Raw genomic sequence first — 27,163 nt, forward strand, 5'->3', positions numbered from 1 at the left:
CAGTGCCCACCAGCCCCACCATCGCACCCACCGGTCCCCCTGCTTCCCCTGCCAGAGTCCACCTCCATGCCCACCAGCCCCAGCAGGAGGCACCCCTGACACTCCCAGCACCCCACCTGGAGCAAGGCCACACCCTGACCTGCCTCTGCAAGAACAGACCAGCAGCTCACCCCCTAGACAAAATCACTTTCTCTTTAATTGCTGTTGAAGAAGATTCACACCACCTGCCTCCAAGGAGAAGAGGGGGCATTCCCCCCCTGCCCCCACCCGAGTCCCCTCCCAAAATTACCTGGTCCTTTGCAAAATATTTTAGCCAGAAAAAGAAAGAAAGAAAGAAAAAAGACTGGAAACCACTGACACAGACGGCCAAGGGCTGGGTTGATTGAGGGAGGCGGGGCTGGGCCAGGTAAGTCCAGGTACCACCCCCTTTCCCTGGACAGGGCAGGGGGCCCGGAAACCCTGCTGCCTCTCTCACACCCTCTCAGCCCTGGCTGGGAGGGATCATGGGATTGAAGGATGGGTCTGCTCCAGTGGGAGGGAGGGGCTGGACAGGAAGAGTAAAGGGGGAGGGGTCCCACTGTAGAGGTGCCCCCTACCCCAGATCACCACGGGCGCTGCACAGTCACAGGTACGCAGTCACGGTCACAGACACTCACAACCCGAGAGCACCCCCACCCCATCCCACCCCCTGCCCACCCTTGGCTCCCCTACCCCGGAACGCCCTCCCCACGCCCCTGCCCGCCCCCGTCCCCAAGTTGGGGAACAGAGCAATAAATTACAAGGCCCCGCCCCAGCCCCCTTAGCCCCCTCCTGCCTCATCCCTTCTCCCTCCCAAGGTAGCAGCGAGGAGACACCCAGGCTCTTGGCTCGCCCCCCACCCCACTCTCTAGCTTCCATCCCTGGGTGGGCGTGCGTGCGTGCGTGTGTGTTTGTGGGGGTGGGGGATGTGCGTCCTGCTATCCACTCCTCATGGTCCCTTTCACGGAAAGGGTTGGGGACCCCCCCACCGCCATAGGCAGCAGGGGTCCTGCCCCTCGCTGCCCTTCCCTCCTTCGCTGGGCAGTGAGATCAGCGTGGAAGGCGCGGGGTCCCCGTAGTGGCCCAAGTCCCAAGGCCAACCCCTCCCTCCGGTGTGGCGTCGCCCCAGGAGCCAGCCTGGGAATGGGCTGCCGCTGCGGGGTCGCGGAGCCAGCTGGCAGGCCCGGGTCTCCTCGACGCCGCGAGGGGGCGCGAGCGGGCCCGTCCCAGCGCCGGCGAGCCCCGGCCCCGGCGGAGCGTCCCCTTCTGCAAACACCGAGCGAGGTGGGGGTGGGGGGGACCCAGAGCGATCCGAGGGTGGGAACAGTGGAGAGGGGGCGTGTGGAGCGGGGGTCTCCATGCCTCGGTGGGGAGAGGGGGTGAGTTTGTGTCTTCCGGGAGGCGTGGGGGCTGTGCCCTCGTGGGGGTAGGAAGTGCTCCCGTGGGGCGGGGAGAGGTGAGTGGGTGCATCTGTCCGGCGGTCCACCCGGTGTGGTCGTGCCCGGCCCGCCTGGGGGTGGGGTCTCTCCCGCCGGGCAACTATACCAGCGCGACCGGGGCGTCCACGCGACCCACGCTGGCGGCGCTGCTCCGGCGGCGGGGGCTGGGCGTGGCGGCGAGGCTAGGCGTGGTGGCCGCGCTGGGCGTGGTGGCCGCGCTGCCTCCCTCGCCGGGGCAGCCGTGCTGCAGGAGGATGTCGGCGCACAGCTGACTGCCGGCCTGGCGGGCGTAGAACAGCGCCGTGCGGCCCTGCGCGTCGCGGGCTGCCACGTCGGCGCCGTACTAGGGGACAGGAACGGTCGCATGACCGTGTGCCCCCAGCGGCTGCCCCCGCACTGGACCCACGTCCAGGTAGGTGCCCGCTGGGAACTGAGGGCCCTGCCGAGCTCCTGGGACCCCACCCCCACTCACGTACCCAGAGCAGCAGCTGCGTGATGACCACGTGGGCGAGCTCGGCCGCTAGGTGGAGTGGGGAGCGGAGTTGCGGGTCCTCTGCGCTGGTGTCCAGCGGCCCGTGCCGCGCGTGGGCCAGAAGCAGGAGAACAGCGGCCACGTCCTGGGCTTGCACCGCGGCCCACAGCTGGTGGCCGAGAGGCTCCTCGGTGCTGCCCAGCGGCGCCAGGAACAGCAGCTGCTCATATTTGGCACGGATCCACGACTCGCGCTCCTCCCTGCGAGACCAGGGATCCACCAGGAGGGATCTAAGGACCCCTCCACGGGAGCCACACCACCAGCCCCGGCTGCCCCTGCACACCTACCTCGAAGAGTCCCGCGTGGGCTTGGCGCGGCCCCGAGTGTCGCTCTCCCACACGCGGTTGGCCGTGTCGTTGCCAATGGCCGTCAGCACCAGGGTCAGCTCCCGCGGCCAGTCATCCAAGTCGAGCGAGCGAACGCGGGACAGGTGTGTGCCCAGGTTCCGGTGGATGCCAGAACATTCGATGCAGATGAGGGCGCCCAGGTTCAAGCTGGCCCACGTCGGGTCTGGGGACGGAGGGCGGAGGTGGGCTCGCGGCTGCCCGACGGCGTGGGACGCACACGCCCGAGGTCACGCCCCCCCCCAACTGCACTCCCATGCCTGCCACCGCCCCGCCCGCTCCGCTGGCCGTGTGCACTCACTGGGGGCCCCGCAGTCCACGCAGGTCGAGTTCCCCTTGGCGTTCCGGATGGCCTGGATGGCCACGGCTTCGCTTTGGCTGTCTGTGCGCAGCTGCAGAGACGGTTGGGGTGAGCCCGGACACCGCTGCTCTTCCCGCACCGCCCCCCTCCATTCCTCCCCCACCTCCTGAACCTTTACCTTGACCTTGCTGCTTTCGCAGCACTGCAGACTGGCGAGGATCTGACTCTCAATGGCCTGGACCCAGGCATCCCGCTCCTCAAAACTGGCTGCCTCAAAGTGCCAGGTCTGGCCAGTGCTGGACACGATCAGGAACTCGAAGTTCTCCTCTGGGTGAGGGGAGGGGACGGGGTCATGAGGGACAGAGTTCAAGCAGGGGCTGCCTTCCCCAAGCCCGGCCCGCCCCATGGCCCTCCCGAGCCCCTGGGAGTGGGGCGGTGGGGGTGGGGGAAGCAGAGGGAGGGGAGAGCAGAGCGGGAAGCCCCAGCACATGCAGGGGAAAGCAGAGGCACCCCCACCCCTCTGCACCCCAGCTGAGTGCCCCACCCGGCTGCCCGCGTGTTACCTGCTTTATAAATATTTCTTAAACTACCAAAGGATTTTAGTTTCCACATTTTGCGCTTGGCTGGTTTCCCGAAGCGAAGAAGATAGAGATAGAATGGAGAAGCAGAACAGAGAAAGAGAGCGAGAAAGGAGAAAAGAGAGGCAGGTGGAGAGATGGAGCAGATAGTGACAGAGAGTGCCAGAGACAAAGCAGGACAGACAGATGGGGAGAGAAAGCAGAACTAAAGTCAGTGGCCCCGGAGCAGAGTGGAGCGGAAGCCAAGAGCCAGGAGAGTAGGCGAATCTGGAACGTGGGCCTGAGCACCCGGCAGAGAGCAGGGGCGGTGGGGACTGGGGGGACTGGTGATCCTGACCAGTGAGGAGCCGGGCCTCTGGGAGGGGGAGGGAGGGTCAGGAGCTGAACATGGGGGAAAGGGACGGATGCTGGGTCACAGGGCTGGGATGAGAGGGCCCTGGGGCCAGGGGGAGTCACGTGGCAGGTGTGGGTAGGGGGCAGGAATCAGGGATCGCTGTGATCACGGCTGTTCTGGGAGCTCGGAACATTGAAAGTTACTAGGGGAGGGGCTGGGAGGGGTCACAGAGTCAGCAGAGGACACGGAAGTCAGGGGCTGAGTTTCTGGGCGTAGGGGTTGGAGTGGTAAGTGGAGGCAGGGGCTGGGTCAGGAACTGGGAGGTCATTAGGAGAGGGAGCAAGAGCCACAGACTCACGGGTGTCACTGGGAACGGGTGCTGGAGACTAAGAGGGGAGAAGGCATTGGCTGGGGAGCATGGAAAGGGGAGGGGCCGGGCAGGGCCATCCGCTTCCCCACTAAATTGTGCGCCATGGGAATGACAGTCAAGTGCTCGGCTCGGGCACACTTTCTCCTGCTGCAGGAGCTAGGCCTGGGGTCTGATGCTGGGCATGAGGGTCCGGGGTGGGCGTGGGACCACCCACCAGAACCTCACCTTCAGCCTGCACAGCTGAGCCTTCAGTCTTGGATGGCGTTGTCAACTTTTTTCTCCTCTGCTTCTTCACCATAGGAGAAGGAGGGGGTTCCCGACTCAGGGGGCTCAGGTCTCCAGATGGGGTACAGTCTTAGGGAAGGGGACACAGCTACCTCAGTTGCCCCCTCTACAGACTTCCTGACTTCCAGATAGCCCATCTCCTCCCCTGAACTAGCTCTGGCATTTTAGGGCGCCCCTCCTCAGCTGTGCCTCTCATGGTGTTCCCCCTCGATCGCTCCTGGGGAGGTGTGAGGAGGAGCGGTTTGGAGTCAGACCCCCACTCAAGTTCTGGCTCTGTCACTTACTGGCCTTGAGACCTTGAGCAAGCCCCTTAATCTTCTGAGCCTCAGTTTCTTCACCCGTTAAATGGGGATACTGACCTTGACCTGACAAGGCTGTTGTGAGGATCACTGTTACAATGTTGCTTGCTATTAAAGCATCCCAAATATTCATGGCTCTGTGCTGGAGAATGAAGCAACCCTCTGAGGCAGAAACGATTATCTCCATTTCACAGATGAGGAAACTGAGGCATGGAGAGGGCAAGTCACTCAGCCCTGTGGCTAGCCTGGAGGTTTGGCTTGAGAGAGCCCGCTTGTCTTAACTACAATAGATAGCTGGGTATGCTTGGCCCCAGGGCAGGCTCCTTGTGGTCCCTCATGCATTTGTCCCAGCCTCCAAGCCTCCACCCACATCCCACTGAGATCTGGAAGACAATGGATGGAGGGGTAGTCCCCACTGACCAGTGCTGAGGGCCCGGGCCAGATTCCGATCTGGTTTCAGCAGGTGCTTGGATGTCTGGTCTGGTGGTGGCTGCAGGGAACTGGGGCTGGGGCTGGGGCTTGGCATGGGAGTGGTGGCTTCTGTGGGAAGGGGAAGAAGATGAGAACTCAGTGAGCCTCTACGTGCCTCCCAGCCCCATCCCTTAGGCAGTCCCTCTCGATCGCCCACCTTCCCACTTGGCCAGCGCCAGCCCCCACTTCTCTCCTCCCCTGCCCGTCACCCCAGCTCCAGCCCCCTCCCGCCCCTCTGTGCAGGGGCCCCACTCACCAGGGCCTTCACCCATCTGCACAGTGCTCATGTCCTTGACCAGCCCATTGATGCTGGCTGAGGGGCCAAATGCGGAGATGGCCCTCGGGGGCCGCTTGCCCGGGACTTTGACTGTGGTTCGCAGCAAGTCCATCTCCTTGCCGTGGGTACTGTGGATGTAATCCTGGAGCGGAGCAGGGGTTGAGAGTGTAGGGAAGGCTGGGGTCCTGGGTGGTGCTGGGCAGCAGCCAATACTAGGGGCTGGACAGGGACTGGAGAGGGCCCTGGGAGCTGGACTGGATGGCAGCTTCTTGGGAAGGGGCCGTCACACTTGGCCCAGCTCTGTCTCCTACAGGAAGCAACCCCCGAGTGGCTGGTCCTCCTGGAAGGAGGTCCTCCCTGGCGGTGCTCCCTCTGGACTGCTATTTCCCAGGGAGACCAGGTATGCCTCTATATCCCTGACATGGGTAGATGGTAGGCACTTAACACGTGCTAGCTAAACCTAAGAGACCAGCGCGAGAGCTTCCCAGCCATTGTGAGTGCTTGTCAGAAGCACAGACAGGCAGAGTTGGAAGGGCAGTGGCTGCCACTCACGTTAATGCTGGGGTGGTACAGTAGGAAGCCGTTACTGGACAGGGTCACATACTTCTTCTTCCACTCTTTGTTCAAGGAGTTGCCACTTCGCTTCAGTAGGAAGCTCTGGGGGAGAGTGGAAAGACATGTGTGGGAGGAAAGCCAGCTCAGGGCAGCCGGGCCCGCCTTGCCCTCGGGCCCCTGGGCCGCTCACCTGTTTGATCGGGATGGCTCGCCCGCTCCCTGTTATCTCTCCCCGACTGTCCAAGCTCCGCTTCTCAGAGTCACTGCCCCGACGATTCTGGAATGGTCGTTGGAGTAAGTTAGGGGATACGCTGATGGAAGGGCAGTCTGGACAGGCGGAAAAGGGCCAACAGAGGGGTCTGGTGACTAGGGAAGACAGACAGGCAACAGCAGAGAGGACGATGGGGGTCGGCAGGGCCAGTACCGCAAAAAGGCTGGTCCTTCGCTTGGCCGCCCGGTGCAGGGAGCCTGGGGTGCTCAGTCCAGCCACGGCAGCTGCCTCTGCTCGGAGCTCCCGGTGGCCAACGTTGGGTGAGGACGGGAGGGAAGAGGAGTAGTCGCTAGTGTGGCCTCCGTTACTAGCCTGGGGGCAGATGGAGGAGTCAGCAGAGCTGAGACACCCCCCCCCCCCCATCAAGCCACACTTACTGGGAACCACACTGCTTGTTACTGGGAACCACATTGCTTGATCTCATCGCCATTTATTTATATTCTCATTAATAATAATAAAAAAAGTCCTCCCTAGTCTTGCCATAGTGGTTCGGACTTTGCAAAGCTTGGCTTCACATGGGTTAAGCTGGTGACCTTGGGAGGCTGGCTGATTTGCTCAAGGACACTGCAAATGGTGCCTCAAACCTGGTTCCTTTCCAGCTCAATGTGCGTTCTACAAAGTTTTCCTGCCATTTCCATCTGTCCCCCTCAACTCCCCCAACTTCCTTGAGTATTCTGTACCTGCCCTCGGGTCCTAGGCCCTCCGCTGCACCTCGCCAGGCCCTCCCTCTGTGGTCCCAACTCACCTGCCCCGCAACAGGGGTGGAAGCAGCTGAGTGGCTTGGGGAGCTGGGCAAGGACTTGCAGGCAGCTAGAAGCTGTTGCTGTTTGCGCAAGGTCACCACTTTCTGGGCCACTGGGGAAAGGGGGAAGCGGAGGAGGCGTGAGCAGGGCAGATACCCCAGACCACCCTTGCGTCCCTACCAGCTTTGAGGAATCCCTGGGAGATGATGCAGGCGCCGACTTCCTTGTCTCCGTGGCCCTCGCCAGCCGTCTACCAGTTCCTCCAGCCCGGAAAGACTCTGTGACTATGAAGCAGATCCCTGGGCTCCCTGATCTCTCCTCCCTCCCACAGAGGCTAATTTTCCACCATTCACAGAGAGAGGGCTGGATGCCTGAACGCTAAGGATAATGCAAGCCCCTGGCCTCTCCTTCCCCCACGTGCTGGGGGTCGCCTCGCTCACCTTCCTGGAAGACCCGATCCACATTGAGCCCATAGGTTGCGCAGGTCTCGTAGTAGCTGCAGCGTTTCATGTCTGTGCACAGCGCCCTGGCACGAGCATCGCCCACCACCCGGGGTGAGGAAGCACTGATCCTGTCTGGGGGGACAGGGAGGGCACAGGAGTGGATAAGGAGCCATTTCCCACTTTTCACAATTCCCTGTTCCTTTGCTCATGGCTCAGGTTGTGCTCGCTAGGGACAGGGTATGAGAGAACATCCATCCTGTGACTAAATGGAATGGGAGTGTATGAGCCCATACTGGGTGCATGTGAGTAGGCTGGGGGAGCTGCCTGAGTGTGTGTGTGTGTGTGTGTGTGTGTTCCAAGAAGTCTCCAGAGGTGACTGGAGCTTCCCAACAAGGCTCAAAATGGTGAGACTCCCTTGGTCTTGCAAATCGACTTAACCTTGAACTGAGTGGGAGGATACGTGCAGTGTAGACTACGAACAGGTTGAATGGCCATGGGTAACAGGTGCACTGCTCACTCTGCGGTGAGAAACCAGGAGGCAAGCAACAGGTGGAGGCAGGCACCTGCAGAACAGGCATCCAGACAGTCCTGCCAGCTCGACACAGGCAGGTCTGGAAAAGCTGTCCCGGCCCTGGGGGAGACTCTGAGAGCCCCTGAATTATACTCTGAAAACCAAGAGGTTTTCCGCTCTTGTGTTTGCTCCATGATTTCTTTTTCCCTTTCTCTGTCTCTCTGTCTCTCTCTCTCTCTCGTCAGCATGACCCAGCTGCAGCAAAGGAAGACAGACATCTAGGACTTGGGTTTCTGCATGTGCTGGAGAGGTGGCATCAGGCAATGACACGGTATGAATGCAAGGGACACGGCAGCTCGGGAGAGGACTGCAGACGGCTTGTAGAGCTGTGGAGCTGTGCTCCCCGGGAGCTCCCTTCTTCCCTGCTCAGGCCCTGGGGTGCTGGTGTTGCCTTTCAGGAGAGCCTTATCTGGAGACCAGTCTCCCTCCTGAGGGAACCTGGAATCCAAGCGGTCATTTCCACACCTTACTGAGCTCTCTCCCGTGTTGGGAGAGCCACACCCTGGTGGCTTCCCCAGCTCCACTCCCCACCCCCACAGCAGCACTGCTCCTTACCCTGTGTCCCCACCAGGGCCAGGGCCAGGCCTCCTCGTCCCTCCCCTCGAAGGGAGCTCAGTTGCCCATGGAGACGGCTCACAGCCTGGAAACTGTTCTCATCTTCCAGGCTGAAGACGAAGATCACAGCATCTGCCCAGCCTGCGAACTTGCCAGGGGGGAGGGGATAAATGGAGGGTCAGACAGGCCCACTCCTCTGGAAACCATTCTGAAAGAGACCCCAGCCAGCCTACCTGTCCCGTCCCCCCACACTCTCACCTTGGCATCAGGTGCCCCCGCTTCTTCTCGGATCAGTACCAGGTGAGTCTGTCCATCCACCAACATCTCCTTCTTGTACTGCTCACCTGTCCAGAAGAACTTCAGAGCTGACCTCCCCCTACTCCTGGGGCCTCAGCCCCTCCACACACACACACACCCACACCCACACACAGCCCGTCTCCATGCCTACCTAGTCACTGATCTTACGCCTGGCTTCCTGACCCCAGTCCACAGTTACTTACTCTCTGTCTTCTCCAGCACCTGGTAGGAGCCGGTCAGGAATCGGTGGATGAGCGATGACTTCCCACTCCTGGCATCACCCAGCACACCCTGAGGGCAAGAGATGGTCGGAATCAGGAGGAGGCAGGATGTCCCAAAGAACCCAAGGGGACTGCCAGTGCTAAATCCTCCCAGTGGGGCCCTACAGTCAGTGGAGAGCAGCCGGAAGTTATGGGGGCACAAGAATGACAAGAAACAATCCCAAGCTCAGTGTGGAACACAAGGGAAAAAAAGTCACCCTCTCCGGGCCAGTGTTTCTGTGTTTCATTGTTTAGGAGACACAGCGGACCCACCTGTGTGAGCCATGTCACTGCCCTAGGCACTGGCTGGAAAGTTTTACCCAGCTGTGGCTAACAGAACTGCAAGGGCCAAAGGGCAGGTGCCAGGGGTAAGGAGAAGCCTGGAAGAGGGCCACGGACATGCAGGGAAAAGGGGACGGGGCAGAAAGAGTAGCGAGGAAAAGGTGGTGCAGCTGTCTCAAGTGCCAGGATGGGGCAGGAAGGGAGATGCTGAGGAGGACCAGGAAAACATAGCCCACTGTCAGAGAGAGGGAGGGAGGCGGAGAGAGGAAAGGTGCGGGGGGCTGAGCACGCCGCAGTGAGAGGCAGCCTTCCCTCATGGACAGGGCCCGGGTTACCTACCAGGCGCAATTCAGGAATGGAGCGGCTCAAGGTCCATTCCTGGCTGTTGACCACAGCCTCTGTAAGGGGAGAGGGGCAGTAAGAGGGGAGGCTCCCGGCCGGGGAGCACGCACGGCTTCCAGCTCCCCCGGAACCCTGCCTGTGCTGGAGAGAAGGGTGCAGCCCCTAGGTCTGAGAGTGGTCCCCAGTCCTCCCATCCCAGCCGCTCCGGCACAGCTGTTGCTGCCGCTCAGCGGTTGCTTAGCAACAGAGCCAGCAAGACAAAAATACTTCAGTTGGCATCTCCCTTACAGCACAACCCCAGACTGAAGTCCCTGCCCCAGCCGGAGGCCAGGGCTCTGACAGTGGCAGGTGCTTCCCTCTGGACTGAGAGAAGAGCTCCTCCCTGACTCACTGGTTCCCAGGGCAGATCCCGGCAGGCAAGTGCTGGGACATAAAAGGAAGTGGACCGTCCTCAATTTCCATTTCAGAGGAGAGAAATTGAGGTGAGGGCTTCCCTTCCTCCTTTTCAAGGTCATCAGCCTGGCTGGGTGACCCTGACCCCTCCCCGCAGCCCAAGGAATACAGCTAGAATTTCCCTGTCACCTTCCTGCCCAACACCTGCCCCATATGCACCCTCCCAAAGGAAGCTGGAGGACTCGATCCCCAGGCACCCGGGAATCCACAGGCCTGGTGGGGGAAGGATGCTCCTTCCGCCCCGCCGCCGGGTCCAGCCCCCGCGCCCGACTCTGGCCGGACGTTCCCGGGGCGCCGCAGCTGCGGCGGGAACTCTGGGATCCGGAGCCATCTGCTCCCACCCGCTCTGGAGCCAAACCCCGGGGGCCGCCCCCGCTCCCAGTCCCGCCTCCCCTCCAGGGAGTGCGAGCCGAACTCAGAGTTCCCCCGCCTGTCTTCCCCCACCCGCGGCACAGGAAAATAAAGACACCCCTGGTGCTGGGGGGAACAAAACACTACCTTCCCGCACCGCCCCCCGTCTCCCGGGGCAAGACTGCCTTTGCTGCAGTTCCACCCCCTGACTCGCTCGGGGGTCAGTCCCGGGCGGCGGTGGGCTCTGCGGGGAGCGGGGCTTCCTTGTCTGCCACCTCTCCCCTTCCCTCTTCCGTGTTCAGCACGTTCTAGTCCCCGCGCGCTCCGCAGCACTCATTGCGCCTAACCTGCACCGAACGCCTCGCCGGCCTGCTCTCACGGCCCCAGGCGAGGAGCTGCCTGCAAGGTCACTGTCACCACACCTGCCAGAGTGCTGGGGCGGGGCGGGAAACTGAGGCTTCCGCACCCCCTTCAGCTTCCCCGTCGCTCCAGACCAGGCAAAGCCCTACTGCCAAGGCCCCCAGTGTGCAGCTGAGGCTGGCAGGGGTCTGGGGCGCCCTGGGAATAATTTCCTCCAGTCACTCTGACCAAGGGCATCCTTTACCCAGGAAACTGTGAGTCCCTCTGAAATCAAGTCGCCTCTCACGTCCGCACAGTGCAGCTACTGACCCCACTCCCGAACTCCCATGCTTCGCTCCAGTCCTTGGCAAGGAGTGAGCCCGGCTCCTCCGCCCACCCAGCGCCAACCAGCGCTTCCCCAGTTCCCTGAGCGTCGCCCCCCCTCCCCGCCCACCGCAAGCCCAGCTTTCCCTCCCGTCTCTGCTCTCGGGCCCTGACCCTACTCACTAGGGGAGGCGCGGAGCTCAGCGCCCAGCAGCTCCCTGGACCCGCTGCCAGGAGACAGGCCCGGGGGACCGGGAAAGGGTGCGGAGCCAGGAGGTCCCCCTGTGCTCTTGGTGAAGATACCGCTGATAAACTTGAGCATCTTGCGGTCACGGGTGGATGCTCGGCCACCTTCCCGGCCCCGTTTCAGCCCTGGAGCTGGAGGCTCCAGAGTGATTGGAGGTGCAGACCCGGGGGACTGCGCGGAGGCGGCGGGAACGGCGGCGGCTGGAGCCGGGGTTGCTGGGACGGAGAGCGGAGGAGGAGAGCTGGCCGGCGGTCCCGGGTGCAAGTCACTGTTGTCCAAGGTCTTACTCTTGCCTTTCCGAGGGGACAGCTTCCCTCGGGCTCCGGCCCCAGCCCCGACCCCAGCAGAGGTCGCGGCCGCGGTGCTCCCTCCCCCGCTGGCGGCGGCGGCGGCGGCCGAAGCTCCAGTCCCGGCGCTGCTCTTTGATCCCTTGACCCTGGGCTTGCCCTCGCTCTCGGGCCATGACAGGCGGCTCCCTGCGCCCTTGCCGCCCCCGGCTTTGGCTCCACTCGTGGTCACGGTCTTGCATGGCTTGGGCGCCGGCGGAGGAGGCGCCACCTTGAGCCTCCGGCTGCCGGTGCCAGGATGCGGGGAGGAAGACCCGGGGACGCCGCCGCCTGCCCGGCCTTCGGGTTCTGGGCCCCCCCAGCTCGGGCTGCTGAGTAGGGGGCGCCGGGAAGAGGTGGGAGCGCCCCCGGGCTTGGCATCCGGGCTCAGTCCCCCAGAGAGCGGGGGTCCCGGAGGGGCGGCCCAGAGGGAAAGGCGGCGGCCGGGAACTGGGGAGACAGGGCGAGCCGGACTGGCCGGGGCCGGGGACAGGGCGGGGGGCTCCGCGCCCCCCGTGCCCGCGCTGCTCGTGCTGATCCACAGCGCATCCTGCCGGTGGAAAAGCCGCTCGTGCCGCTTCTTGCCCGGCTCCTCCGCGCCTCGGGGGCTGCCAGGATCCCCGGTCTCTGAGCCTCTGGCCCCGGGGGCGCCGGCCGCGGCCGCGGCCGCTGACGGAGAAGGCGGCGGCGGAGGCACAGACTCGAGCTTGACGAGGGTCAGCGAGATGAGGTAGGTCGTTGTCCGGCGCTGAAGCGCGCCCGCGCCCCGGCTCATGGGGCCCGGAGACCCCCGAGCTGGGGAGGGGAGGGGGCTCCCCCGGACTGCCTCAGGGGGGCCCGGCCATGGGGCCGCCCTGCTCGCTGCCCCCAGCCCCCGGACCCCGCTGAGCACCCGGCCGGGCTCCGCTGTCGCCGCCGCCTCCGCCGCCTCCGCTTGCGCCCCCCTCCCATCACACGGGGCGCCCCCTCCCCATGCTCCCCGCCCTGCGCCCCCACCCCCTTGGAGCCCCGGGACCTTGGTGCTGCTCCAGGGAGGCGCGCCGGACCGTGCACCCCGGCCTGGGTGGGGGCGCCGAGATGGGGAGTGGAGGGCGGTGAGGACAGTAGTGGGGGCAGATCGGGGAGAGGGAGGGGAAAGGGGGCCGAAAAGGGGACCGGAGGGGGGGGGGAGGAACCGGTGTCGGGGAGGCAGGGGCGGGGAATGGGACTCGAGGGACGGGGCCTGTGGATGCGGTCGGAGGGGGGTCTTGAGGAGGGTGGGAAGCTAGAGGGGCTGGCGGTGCGGGGGATTCGCAGGGGCGCGGGGAGGATGCTGGGGATGGAGATACAGGAGGCGGCGGGGGAGGAAGGAGGGAACGCGAGGGGGTGGGAACCCACGGGTCTGGGGTCTGGGAGGGGAGGAGCGTGAGGTCCGGGCGAAGAGTCTGGGGGCCTCGCCCGGGCTCGGCTCGGTCCGGATCGGCGCTGTGTCCGGGCGCTCCCCTCACATTGAGGAGGAGGCGGCCCCCTACCCCCCCACCCTGTCTCCCGCCCCCCTCCACCTCTCCACCAGCACCGCTGTCTTCGAGGGTTGTGCAAAATCCAGGACTGGATTTCCCTCCCAAATCCTGGGCTGGATTTCCTGGGATTTGGACTCACCTCCTCCAACAACCTAGCCCCCTCCTCTGGCTCACCAAGGTTAGCGAGCGCAACTGCGAGGTGGGATACTTAGTGACAAGGACAACAACAGATCTACTGGGTGGGCAGGCCGCTGCAAACAGAGCAAACTTGGACTCACTGACAATTGTGAGGAAGCTGGAGTGAGGAGGCAGGGAACCCCGAAATCTCTTTCCTAGGACCCCTCTTCTCCCTCAGGTACTGCCTGGACCAGGTCCCTGCCTCATGGCCCAGCCCTCTCTCACCCCCTGCCACCCAAATCACTCCCACACTTGATGCTTTGATTAAGCCCAGCCTTGAGCTGATTGTCCCAGTGTGAACTTGGAGAGGTGTCTCCAGGGACAGGGACACACACGGGACTTAGCAAGGGGGGTGGGGGTGGGTAATGCCTGGGGAGGGAGGGATCTGCAGACTCAGGAACCCAGGCTGCTGGGTGAGCCAAAGGCTCCAGTTGGGGTGGAGGGAGAAAGAATACTCTACAAATTGACACCCCACCACCACCAAAATGCATCCAGTCTCCATAGCAACCGTGGCTCCCGAGTGCCTCAGGAGCAGCATGGATAAGCATAGAGGAGGGATGCTGAGCAGGGTGGGCGTGGGCCCAGGGGCTGTTGGATTGGCGAAGACACCACTCTCACACCTGGGCACCCACGTGAGGGGACTTTTGCTCCTCAAATATAAGGCCCCCCGCAGTCAAGGCTGCAGGAGCTGGCCTCCTCCGGGTTCCCATTCCATCTCCCAAGGGTTGCGAGGTGGGGCTCCTTTCCAAGGCTAAAGAGGAGGTGAGCAGAGCGCCTGGAAGCAGTCTGTTCTGTGTCTCGCACCCCGCTGGGGCCTTGAAGTTCAAGGCTGACTGTTGCCCAGCCTGGTGAGAAGCATGAATCGGTCAGGCTGACCAGGAACAGAGGTCGAGGCCCGTGGAGCCGAGGTGGGATGGGAAGGGGGAATGTCTCCCGGCGGCCCTGGGATTTGGGGAGTCTAGCGGTCCCCTGCTCTGGCGTCCCACCCTCCTGACGCAGTCGAGACTATAATAAGTGCTGCCGTGGGCGGCTCTTGGAGGCAGGAGCGGCGCTGAGCTCGGCCCAGTGGGGGGTGAGGGTGGGGGCTGAACCAGGAGGCCGGTACCGGATCCCTCCGCGGTCCTGTCTCACAGGTCAGCCGCTTTCCTGCGGAACCCGGCGGACACCAGCCCCAGGGTTGGGGACCCTTTAGCAGTTGTTTTTGGAAGGAAAGGGTCGTTGACTCGGTCCTGATCAGTTGCCCTCTCTGTTCAGTGGGAGCAGAGTGCCCACTGTCCGGGAGGGAGAAGAACAAATCACTTCGGAGGAGGGGTCTTCTCAGGGAGTTCAGCCCCTACCCTTCCTCACTCCTGCCTTCTTTGGAGCTAAGCCAAGCTCTACCTGGCCTAAACCTCCCTCCCTCCTTTTAAAATAGGGGCGGGGCTTAGAGCTCCTCCCTGAGAGTCTCCATGGGCCACTGCGCCCAGGTCTGCCTTTCCCACCTCTAAGGCCACCGTGTCCTGAGTGGTTCCTGGCAAAGGGGAGGGGGCGGACAAGAGAGCGACTGCGGCCTCATGGAACGGGGGAGGCGTGGGAAGGCGCCGAGACTGTTCCACTGGGAGCCCAAACCAAGCCCTTTCTTCCCCAAGTTAGGCTCCAAGGGCCTGTGCCATCAGAGTGGGCTGTGGGAGGCGTCTCGTGGGAAGAATGGGCTCTTGCCCCACGAGGTAAGCAGCTGAGGCTGGAGAGGCCTGAGGGTGATGGGGGAGGAGCTTCTGCCAGACACCCTCCAATGGTCCTGAAGCCTGCTTTGTTAGCTCTCTGCTACCTCAGAGGTGAAGCTGCCCACAGCTCCCTAGGGGTGGGGCCGTGTGGATGAGAGAAGCTGCTCCTGCCAGGGCCCCACCACAGGACTGAAGGCTGGGGTGGGCAGGAGGATGTGGCGGATGGCGTTGCCATGGCAGCACTTCCTCCCTGTGTTGTCATCACTTGCTCTAATGGCACTAAGGAGGTAGAGCGGAAGGTGCGGGGTGGGGGGAAGACAGGGACAGGAGCATGGGGAGGGGCCGGGGTCAGGAGAGTCCTGGGGACTCCTCTGCCCTTCAGCTCTGCAGAGAGCATGGTGCGTGAGGGTTCCTGGGAGCCAGAGATTCCTCTCTCTCTCTCTCTCTTTCTGTGTGTGTGTGTGTGTGTGTGTGTGTGTGTCTGCAGCTGGAGAACAAGAGGTCACTGATCCTTAGCGGGTCCTGGGAATGAGCACATTATCCAGTCCCAGAACCTTCTGCCCCAGACGGCTTCCTGTTCAGGACTCCCCAGGCAGGGACCGAATCTACCACGAGTCTGTCACAGCCCGCCTCCCTCACGCTCACGCACTTCTCCATTGCCAAGAAGGTCAGATCAACAGTGACCTGTATTTTGTTCTCCTTGGAGAACAAAAGAGGAAGGGTGACACCTCCCATGTCGTTTCCCATCCTCCCCAAATGTGCTCTTTCCCCGGAGTCCCAGCTTCTTCTTGGGGACTAGGAAGTGGCAGATCGAGAAGCAGTCTAGACACAGCCAGCCCTTCTGTGCCCCGAAGGTCCCCAATGCACCCAGAGTGACGGCTGGTTTTTTTTCTTACCTTGCAAGCTGTTCAGTGAGGCCCGGATGCTGTCCTGGAGTTCAAGGTCGCCCACCCTCCCTGCTAGCTTCTTGAGGCGGCTTAGAGCCTGCTTGGCCACCTCATGTCGTCTGACTTCTGCTCTCACTGCGGCCACAGCCAACTGCCTCTGGGCATGCATGTTGCCCAGACCTGTCCTGCCAGACTAACAGCAACCCCTGGCCCTGAAGCCCATGGCCCCACAGCCCCCAAACCCAAAGCCTAGAAGGCCCCTTCTGCTGCGCCCCAGAACTCCCTGCCCCTGGCCGCCCTTCCGTCTGTCGGCCTCACTTCCTGACTAGCGAGTTTCAAACCCACAGCCTGGGACAGCACTACCTCTTGCACCTCCCACCCCCTCTAGCGTTGGCCCATCAGCCCTGTCAGCCTGCCCTTGCTACGATTCCCCAGCCAGGTAGAGCAAGAGACCTTAACAGGCATCCCAGGGCCTCCTGTAGGAGGTGGCTAATTAAGATGGGTGTTGGTTCTGGGAGAATGTGGCCAGCCGGGTTCCAGATGCAATCCCAAACTCTCACAGTCTTCACAGGAATCTGCAAGCTTGTTCCATCACTCCTAGCCCTCTATTCTAGTACTCAGTCTCTCTACACATGCAGATGTGCCCAGCATACTTTCAAGGGTACCACAGAAAGTCTCAGGAAGGATCGGTGTGGTCCTAGCTTTGAGGATGGCAGCTGGGATGCTGAAGTCCTGTACCGGAGTGCCAGGGTTGGAGTCCTGGCTCTGCTCCCAATTCCACCTTCCTGCTTAGGTGCACTGGGCAGGAGTGGTGATGACCTGGGTGACTGGGTCCCCTGACACCCACCTAGGAAACCTGAATGGGATTCCCAGTTCTTGATTTTGGCCTGGCCCAGCCTGGATCCTTGTGGGCATTTGGGGAGTGAACCAGGAGGTGGAAGCTCTATCTGTCTCTCAAATAAATAAAAATAGAAATAAATGGTAGAAAGTTTAGCCTTTCAAATTGTTCCAAATAAGTAAGGTTGTAGAAAATGGAATTTAAAAGATAAGTTTCTTGGTGTAAAAAATGTTGAAACAAGTGCATATGAAGGAACTTCAAAAAGGTCACATAAAATGAATATCATAGAAGAAAAACAGCTTAAAGTTCAACATTTTTTTGCTCTAAAATGTACATTTTTAAATGTATGTATTTGAAAGGCAGAGAGTGATGGGCAGGGTGGAGTGGAAAGGAGATAGATTTTTCCATCTGGTGGTTTATTCTCCAAATGGCTGGGACATCTGGGGCTGGATCAGGCTGAAGCCAGGAGCCAGGGTAGCAGGGACTAATTTCTTGAGCCATCATCTTTTTTTCCCCCAGGCACATTAACAAGGAGCTGGATCAACAGCAGAGTAGTTAGGACTCAAACTGGCACTCCAGTGTGGGAAGTGAGTGTCCCCTGCAGTGGCGTAGCCTGCTGTGCCACAATGCCTGCCCTTAAACTCATCTTTTAATTCCATTTTCCCAAGAAAAAAATTTTAAAAAAAGATGTACTTATTTGAAGGGCAGAGTTAGAGAGAGGGAGAGAGATCTTCTGTCTGTTGGTTCACATCCCAAATGGTCCCATCAGCTGGGTCTAGGCCAGGTCAAAGCCAGGAGCCTGGAACTCCACCCAGGTCTTTTATATGAGTGGCAGGGGCCCAAGCACTTGGTCCATCTTCTGTTTTCTCAGACACATTAGCAGGGAGCTGGATTAGAATTGGAGCAGCTGGGATTTGAACCCATGCTCATATGGGATGTCGGCATTGCAGGCAGCAGCTTAACCTGCTGTGTCACGATGCCAGCCCCTTCCCATGAAAAATTTTTAAATTTATTATTTTATTTATTTATTTGAAAGGGAAGGAATGAGAGAGAGTGAGCAAACAAGAAAGAAATCTTCCATTCAGTGGTTCACTCCTCAAATGCCCACAACAGCCAGGGCTGAGCCAGGCTGAAGCCAGCAGCCTGGAACTCTGTATCTTTTTTTTTTTTTTTTTTAAGATTTATTTATCTGAAAGAGTTACACAGAGAGAGGAGAGGGAGAGAGAGAGAGAGAGAGAGAGAAGAGAGAAAGAGAGAGAGAGAGAGAGAGAGAGAGAGAGAGAGAGGTCTTCCATCTGCTGGTTCACTCCCCAATTGGCTGCAACAGCCAGAGCTGTGCCAATCCAAAGTCAGAAGCTAGGAGCCAAGGATTTGGGTCAAATTCTACTGCTTTCCCAGGCCATAGCAGACAGCTGGATTGGAAGTGGAGCAGCCGGGTCTTGAACCAGCGCCCATATGGGATGCCAGTACTTCAGGCCAGGGCATTAACCCACTGCGCCACAGTGCTGGCCCCTGCAACTCTATCTCATTCATCCACATGGATGACAGGAACCCAGCTACTTGGCTGTCTCCCAGAGTGTGCATTAGTAGGAAGCCAGACCAGAAGTGGAGCAAGGACTCAAACCCAGGTACTCCAGTATGAGATTCAGGCTTCCCTGGTGGCACTCTAAACACTGTGTTGAACACCAGGCTCCCGCCTGAACTTTTTATGAGTACCTTTTAACATACGATGTAAGCCTTCCTCAGTCAGTTACCACCTCCTGTTTAAAAGGCCCAAGTAGTTATGTGGAGAATGAATTATTATAGAGAAGGAAATAGCCCATAACCAGATAAACTACCATGATGCATGTTCAATTGTTTTCATATAATTAACATGTTCATAACATTTAGTGGTTTACAACACGCTTTCATCTATACTTTCCTCATGACAAGCCTGGGGGGGGGTGGGGTTATTTATCCCCGTTCTGCATAAAAGGAAATTGAGGCCGTAAGAGGCAAACAAGAGGTGGACAGAGACAGCGATCCTGGTCTTCTGACACCTCGGTCACTGCGCCACGCAGCCAAGCTGTTTGCCAGCCTGTCCCCTCTCCCTAACACCACAGTCCTGGTCTTGATTGGGGACCCAATCCCCAACCCAGAAGAGAAGTGGGTGGCTGAGAAATTGAAACAGACAGTGGGGGCCAGCACTGTGGCATAGTAGGTTAATCCTTTGCCTGCGGCGCCAGCATCCCATATGGGTACTGGTTCTAGTCCTGGCTGCGTTTTTTTTTTTTTTTTTTTTTTTTTTTTTTACAGGCAGAGTGGATAGTGAGAGAGAGAGACAGAGAGAAAGGTCTTCCTTTTGCCGTTGGTTCACCCCCCAAATGGCCGCCACGGCTGGCGCGCTGCGGCCAGCGCACCGCGCAATCTGAAGGCAGGAGCCAGGTGCTTCTCCTGGTCTCCCATGGGGTTCAGGGCCCAAGCACCTGGGCCATCCTCCACTGCCTTCCCTGGGCCACAGCAGAGAGCTGGCCTGGAAGAGGGGCAACCGGGACAGAATCCGGCGCCCCTAGACGAGAACCCGGTGTGCCGGCGCCGCTAGGTGGAGGATTAGCCTATTGAGCCGTGGCGCCGGCCCAGCTGCTTCTCTTCCAATCCAGCTCTCTGCTATGGCCTGGGAGAGCAGTAGAAGATGGCCCAGGTGCTTGGGCCCCTGCACCCATGTAGGATACCGGGAAGAAGCGCCTGGTTCCTGGCTTCGGATCAGCGCAGTGGTCATTTGGGGAGTGAACCAGCAGAAGGAAGACCTTTCTCTGTCTCTCCCTCTGTAACTCTTTCAAATAAAATAAATAAAATCTTAAAAAAAAAAAAAAAGAAGGAAACAGACAGTGAAGACAGGGTTGAGGATGGAGAAGAGGCGGGGCCAGAGGAGGTGGGTAGTTAGGTAGGCCTAATTCCTTTGTTTGAAATCTCGAACTTGCAAATGTCTCTTCTCCTGTACATTTTTTAAAAATTTGGATATGTGCTGCCTAAGCGAGCACGCTCCCCTACATACCTTACTGATACTTTATGGAGGGTAGGGCAGGTGCTGTGGCACAGCGGGCTAGAGTGTGCACTGTGATGCAGGCACCCCATATTGGAGCACCGGTTCAAGTCCCAGCTGCTCCAGTTCCAATCTGCCTTCCTGCTAACGTGCTTGGAAAGGTTGCAGAAGATGATCCAAGAGCTTGGACTCCTGGTACCCGTATAAGAGAGACTTGGTTGGAGTTCCTAATTCCTGGCTTCCTCCCAGCCCAGACCTGGCTGTTGTGGCCGTTGGTGGTGGTGGTGGGGTGTTAATGAACCAACAAATGGAATCTCTCTCTCTGACTTTCAAAAAATAAACAAAGCTTTAAAAACTGAGGGATGAGAGATTATAACTATGCGAATACTTGCACTGTTGAGGTTGAGGCTGTCCACTAGAATGTGTAAAAGGGTCTGAGAAGTCATAACCATTCCAGCGTGCCAGGGACGACTCGTAATCCTCACCAGAACTCCAGAGGTGCTTGTCCTGTTCCCTAAGCCCACTCTGCAGATGAGGGAACAGGCAAGGAGCGTTGGAGTCCCCAGCCCGGGGTCGCACAGCCACCAGTGGCAAAGCTGTGCTGCTCAGAACGCAAGTGCGCACAAGCTAAGCCACTCTGCGGGGCTGGTCGGAGGCTTCCCTGGGCTGTCGCCACCCAAACCGCTGCTTTCTCCTAAGACAGCGAGGGGGCATGGAAAGGATGGCGTGTCAAAGCGCTTAGTCAGTTATCAACCAGCCGCCACGCCTGTCTCGGAAGTAAAAACGTGGAGACCCCGTTCGCCTCCCAGCTTCGTCCCTTTGCCAGCTTTGGATCAAGATCGTGCTCCGGAGCGGTCGAGCCCGCCCTGCGTGTGCGCCTGTGGCTCGGTCACTCCCAGGACTCTGCTGGCTCCAGGCCGCTGTTCCCCACCCTGAATTCCTGGCTCCGTCGCAGCCCGTCGGAAGGCGCCGGGGAACGGAACATGTGCACCAGAGGACGCACAAACCTAAGACGGCCTCAACTCGAGGTCTCCGTGACCAGGCTAAGTGGTCCAATCTCCGGCTCCTTCGGGTGTTCCCACGAGTGAGGCAAGAGCAGCAAGACGGTGGCGTCATCATGAGGTCACCGCCGGACAAGGGGAACGAGGCGGGGACGCGCCCTCCTTCGAGGGGCGAGCCCTCTCGCCAGGCTCTCGGAGCCTCACTTCCTCTCTCTCCCTTCACCGGAGCTTCTCTAGAGACTCTTGCCTCGGATCAGCCTTCCCTCCAGTCCTACCACAGCCACGGAAACTCCGCTTTCAACCCGGGCTTTGGAAGTTTCGGCTCCGGTCTCTACGAGACTCCAGAAGCCCTGCCTCCAGTGTTAAGGCTCAACCAATGAAGAATCTAAAGGAGGGGCCGGGAGGCGGTTCGGTGACGTCATGTAGATTGATTGGCATTCAGGCCACAGACGTCCGGGATTAGCCGCGGGCGCCGTCAATCCAGAGGCAGGGGGTGGGACGGTGCAGGCTCAGAGAATTGGGTTTGGCTGGCCTGGATTTAAAGAGACAGAAGCTGTCGGGCACCTAGAAGACGGCTCGTAATACCCTCCCCCCGAGTCCTTGGGACCGCTTGGGTCCCCAGCACTGGGGCAATGGTTTGCGGCGGCTTTGCCTGCTCCAAGAATGCGCTGTGCGCGCTCAACGTGGTCTACATGGTGAGGTTTCCAAGGTGGGGGAAGCGTCAGCGGGGGGAGAGGCGAGCGGCGAGAATCTCCAGGGGACTTCCGGTGGGGAGAGGGGTGCACTGGGGGTTCCGGGAAGAGCCTCAAGAACTTCCGGCGAAGAGGGGGATTCCTGGGGACTTCCGTGGATGAGGGTAGACTTCCGGTAGTGAGGGGTCTTTTCGGAGGGTGGTGGGTGGGGAACAGGGCCAGGGCTGTGTGTATGAAGTGCCACCCCTCCCTTTAGTGAACCTGTTACTCCCCAGAATGTTAATCATGGACCACGCGGCCAGTTCAGTTTTTACGCTCAGAGACTATGCGGTCTCCTCGCGCCATCCTGACCTCCTTTGGGAGGAGCGCCCAGGGATGCACCTCGTCCCCCAGTCACAAACTTGAATCTCCTATTTTGCCTAGGCCCCCTTGTAATTGCCATCCACCGTGCTGCATGCCAGGCCTCGTTGAGATGAATGCTGCTGTTTCTTGTAGCTCGTGGGCTTGCTGCTGATTGGCGTGGCCGCCTGGGGTAAGGGCCTGGGTCTGGTGTCCAGCATCCACATCATCGGTGGAGTCATTGCTGTGGGAGTCTTCCTTCTCCTCATTGCAGTGGCCGGACTGGTGGGTGCTGTCAACCACCACCAAGTCCTGCTCTTCTTTGTATCCTGACTTGATGTGATGGGGGCCTCCCAGCTCTTGGGAGAAGTTGGGGGACCTCAGGGCTCTGACCATAATCTGTGACACAAATGCTGGTCTCATTGTTTTCAACTTGACATGAACATATAAAAGTCTGTAACACCAGGTGGTTATTTTAGATGGAGCATAAAGGAACCTCGGTCTTTTCCGTAACTCTTACTCTCAGTACATGATCATCCTTGGTTTGGTGTTCATCTTCCAGTTTGGAATCTCCTGCTCATGTCTGGCTATTAACCGAAGCAAACAGGTAAAGGGGGCAAGTGGGATTCCTTCTCAAGTCCTCGATTTTCCTTAACCTTTAGCTCTCCCTGTTAGTCTGGCCCCAACTACCCAAACATCACCCTTCGGCCCACTGCTTCCAGGCACTTAAGCACTTGCTTCCTCTGGGATGTCTGTTAATTTCCCGTGACAATCTAGAGAACCCAAGGTGGTCATCTATCATTGTAACTGACACCGTTGTGCTCCAGAGCGATGCTGTCTCCCTTTGCTAGAACGGGGAAATTGGGGCACTTCAATTGAGCTTCGATGTAGGGAAGCTGAACTTCCCTCTGCCCTTACCCTCCAGACAGATGTCATCAATGCTTCTTGGTGGGTCATGAGCAACAAAACCCGACATGAACTGGAAAGAAGTTTTGATTGTTGTGGCTTGTTCAACCTCACAACCATGTATCAGGACGATACTTCCTGCAATGCTGTGAGTTGGGGGTAGGCACAGCGGGGAGGAAGCAGGAAACCGGCAGATTTGAATGCCACCGCCCCTCTTTCTAGCAATTCCCTTGTGTCCAGGCACTGCTGGTGGGGGAGGGGAGATTTAGCTAAGTGGGCTTCTAGGCTGTAGGATACTGGTCAGATTCTAGTAATTCCTAGGGGTGGCCACCCCAGACATTTGGAGAAGGCAGCTCAGCGTCTCTGCATTCTCCAAACACACGCCTTCTCCTCAGATCTGCAAGAACAGGAGCTCCGCATGCCCCATGTGTGGAGAGAAGCTCCTTAGGCATTCAGATGAAGCCCTGAAAATTCTGGGGGGCGTGGGACTCTTCTTCAGCTTTACTGAGGTACAGTCTCCCGTTCCCTCAAGTACACCCCTTCTCTGCAGGTCTGACCCTCTCAGAACTGAACCGTGCCTTCGTGGCTCCTCTTGTCCCTACAGATCCTTGGTGTCTGGCTAGCGATGAGATTCCGGAATCAGAAGGATCCGCGCGCCAACCCCAGTGCCTTCCTGTGAGACTCTGGCCCCTTCTGCCTGCTCTCCTGCGTTTTCTTTTTCCCTTAGGGAAAATCCAGGGTCTGCTGCCCCTTTTTGTTTGAGAAAAAGGAAGGGCCCTTTGCTACATCCCCTGAGAACAACTCAACAGTGAGGCTTCAGGGCTTGACAGACTTGGGTGCAGCCAGACTGCAGGCTAGAAAGAAAGCTTTCTGTCTGCCCAAGTGGATGCAGGCAGCTCCAGGGAGTGCATGGGGCGGGGCTGTTTCCCCTCTTCACCTTCCCACATGCTGGGCTCTGGAGGTCAATCAGGGGCAGAGCCAAGGAGAAAACCACCAAGAACGCCTAAACAGGACCCAGTTTGAGCCATTTCAGTGAATATAAAAATAAAAGCCATTTCAATTCCACGTTTGTGAGTGCAGGGGCTCTGTGTGGCTGCCCAGGCCCTGGGTCTAACTTCAGGACACTCTTTAAGGGGCTAAGGGAAGTCCCTTCTTCCACATGGTTTCTCCAGATCTCCCAGTGACAAAGCCAATCAGAGAAAGAAACATTAAAAAAAAAAAAAAGACCTTATTTCTTTGTCTTATTTGTTTTCCTGTATAAAAAAGGACCCCAGTATCAAGGTAGGAAAGGGGGAAAGACGGGGCATACCCCTTAGTGTAGAGAAACAGGGGGCAGGAAGATAGGCCTCGAAAGGAGGGGTGGGAAGGGAATGTCATCAAGGTAGCAAAATATTCTCTGTAAAAAGTCGGAGTCTGCCCGGCCGCAGACACGAGGCAGAGCGGTTTTCTCTGTGGGGTTTTCGCCACCCTAGTGTCCAGAAGAAGGGCGTGGCCGGCGGTGTCCACGGCTCACTCTGGGCCGCCTTCTTCCTTGTGGAGGTAAGAGTGCTGCAGGGCTCTGCAGGCAGAGATCCGCTTGTGTGGGCTGAAAGTCAGCATTTCCTAGGGGGTAGAGGCCAAGGTCAGAAAACCGCGGAGCACAAAGACTTCTCTCCCTCCCCTGACTGTCCCCAACACGACCTGGGGATGGATTCTCTATGTTGTGTATCCCTCTCTGCACCTGGCCACTCCCAACAGCAATAAGAACTGCTCCTCAACCACCACGGGCTGGGGCCGGACATACTGCCGTCTCTCAGCCCAGTCTCGCCCCATACCCACGCCCCACGCCCGCATGTACCAGCAGCAGCTGCGCTCCGGACTCCTCCAGCTCCGGCACCACCGACTGCACTGGGCGGGGCCCTCTTGGGGAGAAGGCCGCTCGGGGGAGCGACACATCTCGGGGCCAGTCGTCTTCCGGAGGCAGCCCGATCAGGCTAGGGAGACACGAAAGCTCTGTCACAGGGGTCCTTCTCCAGCTCCCGTCCCCAGGCAGAGCCAGTGGGTTAACTCCGAGTTCAGCAGAGAGAGGACTCAGAATGGAAAATTCTCTGCCCCCTGGCTGGTCACTTACTCAAAGATTTTGCCCAGCTGGTCGGCTTCGGAGTTTCCACAGAAGAGAGGCCTAGAGCGAGAAGGAATACAAGGTGGCAGTCACTTTCAGAGACAGCGGTGGCATGAGTCCTGCTTAGTGGGACTTAGAGGGTGTGGGGAATAAAGGCATGTGAAGTCTCTGATTCCGTCTCAGAGCTGGTTACGGGCAAGATGGTGAACAGCACCCAAGTACAAAAATGGCCAAGGCATGCATGTGGCTCCTGCACAAGGCGGGGGACTCAGGTTGTGCAGGGAACTTGGGTCCCATACTTTCGACGAAACATTTCTGCAAAGATACAGCCAGCGCTCCACATGTCCACAGGCGTGGCATATGTAGACTGCAGAAGAACCTCAGGAGCACGGTACCAGAGCGTCACAACCTAAGGGAAACAGCGAGAGTAGGTGAGGGCCCCCAGGGCTTCCGGGAAGCACCAGTGCCTGATGGAAGGACAAAGTATGATTTCTCAGCTGCTATGGGCAATCCTTCTCCTACCCCCAACCAGAGCCCATTTTTGGCTACCACATCTTTCTACTGACCACAGGTGTAAGCGCCATCTGGTAGCTGTAGATTCTAGCCAGGCCGAAGTCAGCCAGCTTGACCGTCCCGCTGCTCGTCACCAGAATATTCTCTGGCTTCAGGTCTCGGTGGACGATGCAATTGGCATGAAGGAAATCCAGGCCTCTAAGAAACTGGCGCATCAGATCCTGATTTGCAAGGGAGAAAAAACAGACACACAAGAAACCAGGCATTAGGCCTGAAATGCCCAGGGCTTCTGCTAGAAGGTCCCAACCCACCTCCCCGTGTCCGCCCCCGCCCTTTACCTTGATGGTCTCTGCCGGCAGGCCTGGTGGGGGTGCCTTGTCCAGATACGTCCTTAGGTCTTGGTCGACGTGCTCAAACACCAGGGTCACCTTGATTTCCCGGTCGGTTCGGGAGGTGGCACAGACGTCCATCAGCCTGGCCAGAACAAATGGTCCCTCGCTAGCTAGGATCCTCTGACTCCCCTATGGCCTCCTCATCGTGTACCTCCCCAGGATCCCCACCTCTCTCCTGACCACCACAGCCCCCCTGCCTGGACTGCCCACTCCGGGCCCTGCACCTTCCTCTCACCGGACAACATTGGGGTGCTCAAAGGCCTCCAGCCGCCTGAGTAAAGCCACCTCGCGAACAGTGCTGATGGGAAGGCCCCCTCCAGCGCCTCCTCCATTGGGGACTCGCACGCTCTTGAGGGCCACAAAGTGGCCACTGTGGGGGTCCCGGGCCTTGTACACCGTCCCGTAGGCACCGACACCAATTTCAGCTACAGGCTCGTAGCGAGAGGTAGCCATTCTCAGATCAGGGTTGACCCTAGGAACACAGAGATTCCCTGCACCACATGCTCTCCCAGAGCTGGGATGGCCTGAGCTGGCAGCGGACAAAGTGATTCCGACACGGATGGCACAGACGGCCCCACCTGCACCCCGCGCCCTCCGCGACCGCCCGCCGCGCCGCGCCTCAGGTAACAATGACTCCAACAGCGACCCCTCCAGCCACGTGAGGCCGCACACTTTGTAAAAGCCCCCTTTCCTTTGGGAACATCGCATCCAGCACAAAGGAGATCACACACATACACACGCCTGGCGCCGAGGATCCCGCACCCCGGTCCCCGAAATTACACCTTCCCACGTCCACAAAAGCCCCACTTCCCGCCCGCGGGCGACCCTCCCATAAATCGCCTGCGAAGCGCACGCATGGGAAGCGGCTGTGGGGGGAGGGGGCGGCGGCGGGACTGGCCCCCAGTGGGGGCAGGGGCTGCACTTACCTCACTCCAGGCTGGGAGGTGCAGGGGCGGCCCGTTATCGGGGCCCCGGAGCTGGTTCCTCCAGCGCCATACACCCGAGCTCGGTCCTGGGCACCTGGACGCTCCGGGCCCGACCATAGACATAGGCCGCAGGCTAGAGAGGCCCCCTCACCCCCACCCTCACCATGTGACCAGCTGCCAAAGAGGCGCGCGGAAACTGGGAGGGCGGGGCGGGCGCCGGACGTTCGGGACACGTGACCGCCACCCATGCGCAGAGGGGCGGCCGAGCTGGGCTTGGACGGGGAGGGGGGCCCTGAGGGGAAAGGGGGCGGAGGGGGGATGCCAGCCACGTGACCTGTTGCTATCACACGTGACCGCTTGACATTGCTCTGAGGAGCAGAGGTGTGGTTACGCGGCGGGGCACGTGACTGGCTGCCATAACCTCAGCGCCAGGGAGGTGGGGTGGGAGAGGGGGAACGGGAGAGGGTGGAGTCCGAGGCGGTGCCATGGCAACCCGGGCCACCCGGCTCCCGACTCCACGCTGAGGGCAGAGCACCCGAGCTCCTGGCCGGCTGCTGGCC

General features: G+C 59.7%; 3 protein-coding genes across 10 annotated transcripts; 1 reads left to right on the forward strand and 2 right to left on the reverse strand.

The window, feature by feature from the left end:
• Nucleotides 1-174: 174 nt before the first annotated feature.
• AGAP2 (ArfGAP with GTPase domain, ankyrin repeat and PH domain 2) lies at nucleotides 175-17,911 on the reverse strand. 4 transcript variants are annotated; one of them, XM_051832893.3, is made up of 19 exons: nucleotides 15,883-17,911; nucleotides 9,565-9,623; nucleotides 8,887-8,974; nucleotides 8,645-8,730; nucleotides 8,387-8,534; nucleotides 7,258-7,392; nucleotides 6,820-6,929; nucleotides 6,228-6,386; nucleotides 5,994-6,080; nucleotides 5,801-5,905; nucleotides 5,228-5,390; nucleotides 4,921-5,040; nucleotides 4,142-4,270; nucleotides 3,198-3,257; nucleotides 2,813-2,961; nucleotides 2,635-2,725; nucleotides 2,277-2,499; nucleotides 1,934-2,189; nucleotides 1,422-1,800 (listed from the first exon to the last, which is right to left on the reverse strand). In XM_051832893.3, exons 1-19 carry the CDS (start codon nucleotides 16,040-16,042, stop codon nucleotides 1,558-1,560), a joined length of 2,571 nt encoding a protein of 856 aa, XP_051688853.1. In that variant the 5' UTR covers nucleotides 16,043-17,911; the 3' UTR covers nucleotides 1,422-1,557. The 4 variants fall into 4 exon arrangements, with proteins under 4 accessions (XP_051688854.1, XP_051688852.1, XP_051688853.1 ...); XM_051832891.3 differs by lacking the exon at nucleotides 15,883-17,911 and adding an exon at nucleotides 11,218-12,519; XM_051832894.3 differs by lacking the exon at nucleotides 3,198-3,257 and having other exon boundaries at nucleotides 175-1,800.
• TSPAN31 (tetraspanin 31) lies at nucleotides 9,845-23,902 on the forward strand. 5 transcript variants are annotated; one of them, XM_070052521.2, is made up of 6 exons: nucleotides 9,845-10,049; nucleotides 21,922-22,089; nucleotides 22,292-22,372; nucleotides 22,691-22,819; nucleotides 23,067-23,180; nucleotides 23,276-23,902. In XM_070052521.2, exons 3-6 carry the CDS (start codon nucleotides 22,295-22,297, stop codon nucleotides 23,348-23,350), a joined length of 396 nt encoding a protein of 131 aa, XP_069908622.1. In that variant the 5' UTR covers nucleotides 9,845-10,049; nucleotides 21,922-22,089; nucleotides 22,292-22,294; the 3' UTR covers nucleotides 23,351-23,902. The 5 variants fall into 5 exon arrangements, with proteins under 5 accessions (XP_069908622.1, XP_069908624.1, XP_008272450.1 ...); XM_070052523.2 differs by lacking the exon at nucleotides 9,845-10,049 and adding an exon at nucleotides 12,201-12,337; XM_008274228.5 differs by lacking the exon at nucleotides 9,845-10,049 and adding an exon at nucleotides 21,278-21,443.
• CDK4 (cyclin dependent kinase 4) lies at nucleotides 23,903-26,758 on the reverse strand. Its single transcript, XM_002720924.6, has 8 exons — nucleotides 26,604-26,758; nucleotides 25,913-26,149; nucleotides 25,624-25,759; nucleotides 25,339-25,506; nucleotides 25,072-25,181; nucleotides 24,782-24,832; nucleotides 24,509-24,644; nucleotides 23,903-24,273 (listed from the first exon to the last, which is right to left on the reverse strand). The coding sequence occupies exons 2-8, from the start codon at nucleotides 26,128-26,130 to the stop codon at nucleotides 24,181-24,183; spliced, it is 912 nt and encodes a 303-aa protein (XP_002720970.5). The 5' UTR covers nucleotides 26,131-26,149; nucleotides 26,604-26,758; the 3' UTR covers nucleotides 23,903-24,180.
• Nucleotides 26,759-27,163: the final 405 nt, after the last annotated feature.

Source organism: Oryctolagus cuniculus, chromosome 11, assembly GCF_051225735.1.
Source record: "Oryctolagus cuniculus isolate XC-2025 breed Fujian yellow rabbit chromosome 11, ASM5122573v1, whole genome shotgun sequence".
Lineage (NCBI taxonomy): Eukaryota > Metazoa > Chordata > Mammalia > Lagomorpha > Leporidae > Oryctolagus > Oryctolagus cuniculus.